Raw genomic sequence first — 9,401 nt, forward strand, 5'->3', positions numbered from 1 at the left:
CTGCAGCTGAGCGTGAGGAGATGGGTCCACCAGGCCTTTTGGTTAGTTGACCATGAAAGTGTGCCTTACGCCCCAGGCGGTCAGGGTAGTCATTCATTTATAGGGGTTTTGTTTTTGCAAAGAAAAAAAAAAAAAAAAGTAAGCAAAAAAAAGGTTGTTCCTTCAGCCCCCATTATTGGCTTTGTTGCCCTTGTCAGGTGTGGACTCAAACCAGTTCCAACACATCATTTTGGAGAACTGGTAACTGGATGGCACTCAAGATGTGCCCTGACAAGAGTTTTATAAATTGGTAGAATTATAGGTTTTATCACTTAATACCCTTTTTAGTGCATGCCAACAGTCTGCTAGCCTCGTTTTCTAGAGCTTAGCAATGCAGTCTGAGCAAAAGCTAAGCCAGTGATCCACTAGAACCCACAAATCCTTTTCCATCCTCAATTGCCCAAGAGGTTCCTCCCCAAGCATGTAACTCACATTCATATTTTTAGCTGCCAAGTGCATTACTTTACATTGTTCATTATTAAACCTCAATTCATGTAGCCACCTACACATTTATTTATTGAGGTCTTCTTGCAAAGTTGCTATATTCTGTTGTGAAGGTATTACCCTGCTTAGCTTGGTCTCGTCAGCAAACACTGAAGTTGAACTATTTATACAAACCTCAATATCATTTATGAACAAGTTAAAACATAATTGGTCCCTTGTCCTTAAAAGTTTTTGCCAGTGTCCATTCACCTGAAGGTACAAGCCTATAACCCTGGGTCTATGAATACTCGGCTTGTGCCTTGTACTTTACAATTAAGATATGCACATTTATAAGAGGCACTGCTGTCATCACCTGATAAAAGAACACATCCTTTCTGTCCGTGCCTTCAGTTGCAAATCTTCCACAATCCCTTCTGGGCTGATGCCATGTTCTGCACACAGTTGTTTCCAGAACTCAAACCCAACTGCCAGGAGACAAAAGAAGACATTATAAAAACTTAAACATTATATTCCTCTTAGAAGAATATCAAAAGCATGTTAGCTGTGGAAGAGAAGAAGAAGAAGAAGAAGAAGAAGAAAGAAGAAGAAGAAAGAAGAAGAAGAAGAAAGAAGAAGAAGAAAGAAGAACTTAACTTGCCAGAGATTTCATTTTCAAAAGTTTAACTCCAGGGATAATCTATTTTACATTGGGCTAGCTTGGCCCAGTCTAAGTATGCTTATGTGACACCTGATCTGCCTCTGTAGAAGGGAATAGCTTCCATTTTTCCAAAAGATATTTTTTTTTTTACCTTTAGTTATACTTTAAGGCTATGTGCTTTACAATGTCCCCTCTCCCGGCTTCATACATCACCAATCACATTAAACCTTCCAAAACAGGTGAGAAACTGTTTGGCTTCTTTGAGAAACTTTTTGTCATCTGCAATTTATAGATGAGCGTGTACAGCAATGAGTATGCTCCAGCTTTACACTCAGGTACGTACGTTCCAGAAACACTAGGTTATAGACTGAAAGAAAAAAAAAAAAAAAAAAAGGAAGAAGTGGACAACAGAGATACTGAGCAGTTAGGCTGTGCTCCTAGTATGCATGTCAAGGTTTAGGCTGGGTTCACACTATTGCAAATTGGATGCAGGTTTACTTGCATCCAATTCACATCAGGAGATTGTGACCGGCTCTCAATGGAGCCGGTTCCCACATATCCAGAACGAATTGCACAGAAGTCCTGTGCGTCTTCTGGTCCGAATTCAGTCAAAAAATTCAGACTGAAATCGGACCTGAAACACTGAACAGGAACACAGTGGACCCCTGCTGTGAGCCGCTCTGTACTGCAGAGTGAACACCGCCTGAAGTTTACATCTTCACCTAAATGTACTCCATACAGTGTTGCAGTAAAGGGCTTTAAATTAACACCGATGTGAAGCTCAAACCCATCTTTTGAATAAAATTAAGTGGAAAGGCTGTAAATCCACTTGCTCACTACTATGTGTTATACCGACGCAAGCCTATTGAACACATGGGTAATGTAATAATGAATTGGTCTTCTTCAAAAGACAGGACTATTACCAATACATTCTAATATGGGTTGAAAAGCACCTACTATCAATCTGTTTAGCTGCCTCCCGCATTATTATGAAAGGACAAGTGCAAGGCGGCTCTCTAGTTCTAGGATGACATCATATAACCTCAACCCACTCTCACTGCATTTGCACCCCTGCGGGGTCACACATTACGGTGATCGGTGGAGCTCAGCGAAGCTGGCCCCCTACAATCAGCACAAATAAAAACTCAAGTGTGTTTCTTTAGTGCTACGTTTGTGCTGTTTTGTGCCATAAAAATTTACATTTGTGCTGCTTTTATTTTTAAGATATTAGCAATTGTTTTTTCCAGACCATGACATCACCTAGCCCCCCTACAACGCCCAAATGACACAAAACTGGTCTCGTTGGTTAGTGCTACGTTTATGCTGCTAAAATTTTTATTTGTGCTGTTATGGTTTTTAAGTTAACAGTTTTTTTTTTTTTTTTTCAACCCCACTCACTTTGCCCACCCTACAATCAGCACAAATAAAAACTGTGTTTCTTTAGTGCTACATTTGTACTGTTTTGTGCTGTTTGTACATTTGTACTGTTTTGTGCTGATTGTAGGGGGGCCAGGGGGAAGCTGGCCCCCCTACAATCAGCACAAATAAAAACTCAAGGGTGTTTCTTTAGTGCTACATTTGTGCTGCTAAAATTTCCGTTCTTTCAGCATTTTTGCGTTATTACTGATTTATTAAAGGTCACCAAAGGTCACTCAGCCCCCCTACAACGCCAAATGACACAAAACTGGTCTTGTTGGTTAGTGCTACGTTTGTGCTGCTTAAATTTTTATTTGTGCTGTTATGGTTTTTAACCGGTTCAATACAGGGCATTTTCACCCCCTTCCTTCCCAGACCAATTTTTAGTTTTCAGCGCTGTCGCACTTTAAACGACAATTGCGCGGTCGTGCGACGTTGTACCCAAACAAAACTGACGTCCTTTTTTCCCCCACAAATAGAGCTTTCTTTTGGTGGTATTTGATCACCTCTGCGGTTTTTAATTTTTTGCGCTATAAACAAAAGAAGAGCGACAATTTTGAAAAAAATACAATATTTTTTACTTTTTGCTATAATAAACATCCCAATTTAAAAAAAAAAACCAAAAAACTAATTTTTTCCTCAGTTTCGGCCGATACGTATTCTTCTACATATTTTTGGTAAAAAAAAAAAAAAAAAAATTATATCGCAATAAGCGTATATTGATTGGTTTGCACAAAAATTATAGCGTCTACAAAATACGGATAGATTTATGACATTTTTAAATTTTTTTTTTTTTTACTAGTAATAGCGGCAATCGCGATTTTTTTTTTTGTGACTGCGACATTATGGCGGACACTTTAGACACATTTTTGGGACCATTCACATTTATACAGCGATCAATGCTATAAAATTGCATTGATTACTGTATAAATGTAACAGGCAGGGAAGGGGTTAACCACTAGGGGGACACAAGGGGTTAATTATGTTTCCTAAGGGAGTGATTCTAACTGTATGGGGCGGGGACGTACAAGGGGAGGAGACCAATCAGTGTTCCTCTGTACTGGGAACACAGATCGGTCTCCTCTCAACTGACAGGACATGGATCGGTGTGTGTTTACACACACCGATCCATGGTCCGGCCAACCGGCAATCGCGGGTGCCCGGCGGACATCGCGGCCGCCGGGCACACGCACCGGGTCCCAAGCAACGCGGCGGGCGCGTGCAACCCCTAGACGGCCGGGAAGCACAGGCCGTCATATGACGTCACCCAGGATGGGAGATCCCATCTGTGGACGTCATTCGACAATGGCCGGGTACTGAAGTGGTTAAGTTATAACTTTTTTTTTAAACCCCACCCACTTTGCCCAGCCCCTACAATCAGCACAAATGAAAACTCAAGTGTGTTTCTTTAGTGCTACGTTTGTGCTGTTTAAATTTTCGTTCTTTTATCGTTTTTGCGTTATAATTTATTAAAGGTCACTGAGCCCCCCTACAACACCCAAAAGACACAAAATTGAGCTGGTTGGTTAGTGCCTCATTTGTGCTGCTAAAATTTGTATTTGTGCTGTTATGGTTTTTTAGTTATAACAGCTTGTTTATATTTGATAACATCCCACCCACTTTGCACCCCATGTTATTAAATCTTAAAAACAAACATACTATTTGTTAGTGCTACCGTTGTGCTTTTTTGTGTCATAAAAATAAAAATGTGTGCTGCTTTTATTTTTAAGATAATAGCAATTTGTTTTTTCCAGACGATGACATCACCCCCCCCCCCCCCCCTCCTGTCACGTACCTGGTTAGCGAGCTTCTGGTTAGAAAGCAGCCATGGGAGCACAGCGCGGTATGAGTGCCTGTGATCAGCCACTGTGTGGTGGCAGAAGTCAGCAAGTGGATGTGGCAGCAGAACAAGCTAGTGGCAGATGAGCTGGCACTCCATGTTTGTAAAACCTGAATAAAAATATACTATTCGTTTGTGCTGATTTGTGCCGCAAAAATGAACGTTTGTGCCGCTTTGGTTTCGGAGATATTGTGCATTATAATTTGCTGAAACCCTGCCCAATTTGCACCCCATGTTGCTGAATTTTACAAACAAACACGCCATTCGTTTGTGCCGCAAAAATAAACTTTTGTGCCGCTTTGGTTTCGGAGATATTGTGTGTTATAGCTGTGTGAAGTTGCCATGTTTGTAAAACCTGAATAATAATATACCAGGTTCGGTTTCTGAGATATTAAACATTCAATTTAATGTAAGCCCCGCCCACTTTGCACCCCAAGTTGCTGAATTTTAAAAACAAACATGCCATTCGTTTGTGCCGCATTTGTGCCGCAAACGTATGTTTGTGCTGCTTTGGTTTCGGAGATATTGTGCGTTATAGTTGTTGAAACCCCGCCCACTTTGCACCCCATGTTGCTGAATTTGAAAAACAAACACGCCATTCGATTGTGCCGCAAAATAAACTTTAGTGCCGGAGATATTGTGCGTTATAGTTGCTGAAACCCTGCGTCCAGAGGATCCCACAGCGTGGGTAGCAACTTGGATCCCCTGCGGTTGCTGCACGAGATGCCAGACGCGGACAGGCTGCTTTCCCAGCTCAGGGCGGAGGCAGCGTCCAGAGGAGCGGAGTGGCTGCAGGAGCAGCTCTCATCTGTCCTGCAAGATCGAGCCTCTGGGTCAGGGACAGGGGGGCAGGAGTCCGTACGAGCTTGGAGGTCTGGGCCCCTGGAGCGCTCTCCGGTCTCCTCCCCCAGAGCTCGGTGCCACATTGGGAGTCCCATGCAGGCCCCTTCAGGACTACCTGCAAAGTGATCGGCTGTGCCCACGGGTGGTGCTCTAGGAAAGGAATCCCCTTCATTGTCGGGGGGCAGGGCTTCCGGGGGTGTCTGTCTCTCCCCGGCCTGCCTGGCATCAGGAACAGGCGGGCTCCTACTCAGCGATGAGTCAACAGGGGCAGAGCCTGAGCAGGGGAATCATGCTGCTACGGCGCCCAGGCCCTTTACCTCCGTGGCCGGTGGCTCTCCCGGGACCAGCCAGCACCAGGTGATGTAGGAGGTGCAGAGGAGCGGCGGTGTGAGACCAGCGGTGAGCGCCCAGGGCTCTGGGCACTCCGGTAAGGTGACCCAGAAATCGGTGGGTGGAGCCGTGCAAGCAGGCGGGGCCAGCAGCCGCACAGATCCTCGGCATCCAGGGCTGCTTCTCCTGGGGTGCTGGCGGAGAGAGGAGTCGTGGAGATAGATGAGAGATGGGAGGGCAAGTTGTCTGCTTCAGAGGGGGAGGAGTCGCATGGACGTCCTGAATCAATTCAAATCCTTCCTAGGCAGCCTGGCAAGTCTACTACTTCTTCTAACATGTCTGTGTTTTCTGCTGTTAATGATAATGTGTGTCTAGGGGGGAGGGCCCTCTCCCGCACGGAGTTGGCGGCTCTGCGGTTTGATTTGCCCACGCTTTCTGCACCTTCTAGTGCGGGCCGTGGTCACACCACATCTAGGTCAGATGAGGGGTTGCAGGGGTTCCTTTTGGGTTTGAGGGAGCTGGTCCAGCTATTTGAACCAGAGACAAGTGCCCAAGCCATGCCGTCGTCGGCGTGGATACCGCCGGTGGGTGGGTCAGAGGCGACGAGGCTGGCTTCTGTGTCCAGGAATTGATCCAAAAAATTGGAAGGGTGACTATGTGGGGATATTCTCTCTGCTACCCCTGGAAAATTTTATCTGGATAGGGACAAGCAAGAGGAGAGCAAAAAAGGAGGATGGAAAAAAAAAAAAAAAAAAGGCTGTACAGGCTTATTTTACGGACTTTGCCTAATTGGATGCAGGCTTTTGCCATTAAGGCAAGTGTAATTGGTGAGAAGAATCCGGGAACACTGTTCGGCGCTCTTCTGTTATCTTGACGTCATCAGGGAGGCCTACAGGCTCTAGGGGGAATCGGCATGGTTGAGGTATGACGAGTTTTTCCAGCAGCAGAGATCTATCTGCCCGTCCTTGAGGTGGGACCACAAGGACATTAGTTTGCAGATGTGACTTATGACCTCGGTGCGGGCCCCTAATCAGTTTTTTCCAGGGGGGCGGTGGCGCATCTACCCCCAGACAACTGGTCGCAAAGAAAAGGGGTGTCTGCTGGCAGCATAATGAGGGCTCCTGCAAGTTTGGGGGGGGGGGGGACTTTCCATTAACAGCACGAGTCCTCCGGCTGCGGAGGTTTGCATCCCTTGTCCCGCTGCTTCAAACGGGGAAGGGCCATGCCGGCGAGTCTGCTAACAAAAGGGATGACGTTAACGAGGGTGGAAAGGATGCAGCCTTTCCTCGATAGATATCTGGATCGGGAGGCTGCTTGGTTGTTAGGGGTGGGTTTCTCTGAAGGCTTTTGCATACCTTGTTCCCTGGCCTCTGTTCCACCAGTGTCAGAGAACTTGCGTTCAGCCTTGCAACACCCTGCAGTGGTTTCTGAGAAATGTCAGAAGGAACTTGCGTTGGGCCGCATGGGTGGCCCTTTTCCCTGGCAGCCTTTAGCAGGTTTGGTGATCTCGCCCCTGGGGGTCACGCCCAAGAAGGACCTTAAAGTGCGTTTTCACGGTGACAATCTTGGGGTGGTAAGGTAATCAACCATGTCACAACCTCGTCGCCACCCGTGGTCTGACTTCTTCAGCACCTAGTTTTACGTTGTCTACAGTTAAAAGTTATTCTTTATGCTGTTCACCTCCCGGGAGTTGAGAACGGCTTAGCTGACGCATTGTCTCGCTTTCAGTGGGGCAGGTTTCAGGAGTTGGCACCAGCAGTGGAGCAACGCAGGGTCCCTTGTCCCGAATGGCTGTGGAGGATTGCCTTGGGGTCATCTCCAGATGGATCAGACGGTCAGTGCGTGACATGACGTGGGCAGCCTAAAATAAAATTATGGCAAGAGTGGTTGTCTTTGCTGCAGCAGGCTGTGGTGGAGCAAGAGGGCCCGAAGGTGAGGTTGCTGGTCCTTTACTTTGTCTCACGGAACCTTGAGGAGGGGGTTTTGGGGTCAGTCGTGGAGCGCAAATTAGCAGGATTAGCATTTTTCTTCAAATTGCAGGGCTGTCGTGATTTTTGGGTCTGACGGGCTCTAAAGGGGTATCGTAGGTCTCAGAAGCGCAGGGATTCCAGGCACCCGGTTTCTTTTGATATTCTGCAAAATGTTTTATAGCCCAGTTGGTTTCCCTGTATTCCTCAGCCTACGAGGTCTCTGTTTAAAACGGCCTTCTCTCTGGCTTTTTTTTTGTAGCTTTGTGGATTAGTCAGCCCTTCCAAGAGGGTCCATGGGGGTATGTTGGATCGGGAGGTCACCTGTGGGGAGGACAGGGTATCCCTGCTTTTGCAATTGTCCAAAACGGATCAGGCTGGCAGGGGCAGAAGGGTTCAGATTTTTGCTGTGTCGGCTTTGCCCTTGTGTCCGGTGGGTACTGTCAGAGTTTCTCACAGTGCGCCCTTATTTGGCTGGGTCCTTTGTTACATGCAGATGGGTCTCCCTTGTCCAGATTTCAATTCATATCCATTTTCCGTAAATGTTTAAGGGTATTGGGTTTGGAGGAGAAAGAATTAATCTTGCACTCATTCCAAATTGGGGCGGCCACGGAAGCCGCCAGGTGTGGGTTGGATGACGAAGCGGCCAAGCATATTGGTAGGTAGGAATCGAAAAGGTTCCAGCTATATGTTCATCCTCATCTGTTGTCTGATTTGGGGGGGGGGGGGGGGGGGTAGGTCATTTTGTAAATGTTCTGTGTTGGTAAGCCTGTGTTTGCGTGCTTGTTTGGTGTTATTTGTGGTGTTGTTTCTTCTCTTTCCGGTGGTGTGATGGGCCTTGTCTGGATACTGGGCCACACCTATGTGTTTTGGGGGGCCAGGCAACTAGGCATTTCTAGGCAGGAAGCTTGTGTTCGCTGGTTGGGGGTACCGGGCATGCTGTGGAGCAGAATGGTGCCGGAAGTGCATCACTTTGCACTACTGGATAGACCACCGAACGTTCTGGTGCTACGTGTCGGCTGCAATGATTTAGGACCGAGGTCCATGTTGGACATCATTTGTGATGTCAAGTTTGATTTCCTGCGGCACCGCATGGACTTCCCAGATATGCTCGTCGTGTGGTCCGACATCATTGCTCAGACGACTTGGCATTTGGCTAGGTCGGTGGAGCAGCTCAATAAGGCCCGCAGGAAGGTCAACAGCGAGGTAGGCAGATTTGTAGTAATGGGGGCCTGGTTATGGGGGCCTGGTTATCTGGCATTTGGAACTGGAAACGGATACTTGGGGATACCTTTGGGGATACCTTTAGGGTGATAGGATACACCTCAATGTGGTGGTAATTGATTTGTGGGCCCTGCAGGATGGTATTCAGAGAGCTTTGAGGGTGTGGAGGGGCACTCAAGGGTAAGGTCTTCCACTTGTGCACTGTGGCGGTCTGGCGGAGGTTGGTCTTTGCTGGCGAATGAAGAAACCTCGGATAAGGAAGGATTTGGGACCCATCGGTGGTATAGGTCCCTCTGGTGTATTCCAGGTAACGTGGTTTAGCTGGAATTGGTTAATGGGTGCACTGCGGTTAGTGGGTTAGCCAGTATGTCAGCTGGAGGCCTAGTATAGTAAAAGGTACCGCAGTGCATTCTTGAACATACGATAGTCTGGGGTTCCTGCAAAGACCAACGTGATTAGTGACTGATGGGTTTTTGGTTTAATAAATGTTTTTTACGGTTTATGCTCATTTGTTAATAAAGAGGCTTCTACAGCCAATTTTTTACTCCATTAATGGGATTAAATGGTACGGGTGGGATGGAGTATGGGGTTGGTCTGGCAGTTATTGGCTAAGAATGGAACATCTGTTTTACAATGGTCATGTCTTTTCCAGGGTACAATA

At 46.7% G+C, this 9,401-nt stretch overlaps 1 protein-coding gene across 1 annotated transcript in view; it reads right to left on the reverse strand.

The window, feature by feature from the left end:
- Positions 1–1,911, reverse strand: part of LOC141113362 (tubulin gamma-1 chain-like) — a 363,447-nt gene extending 361,536 nt beyond the window's left edge. Inside the window, 3 exon segments of the mRNA XM_073606422.1 lie at positions 836–882; positions 885–947; positions 1,908–1,911. Coding sequence (XP_073462523.1) covers positions 836–882; positions 885–947; positions 1,908–1,911 — 114 coding nt within the window.
- Positions 1,912–9,401: the final 7,490 nt, after the last annotated feature.

Source organism: Aquarana catesbeiana, linkage group LG12 (assembly GCF_042186555.1).
Source record: "Aquarana catesbeiana isolate 2022-GZ linkage group LG12, ASM4218655v1, whole genome shotgun sequence".
Taxonomy (NCBI): Eukaryota; Metazoa; Chordata; class Amphibia; order Anura; family Ranidae; genus Aquarana; species Aquarana catesbeiana.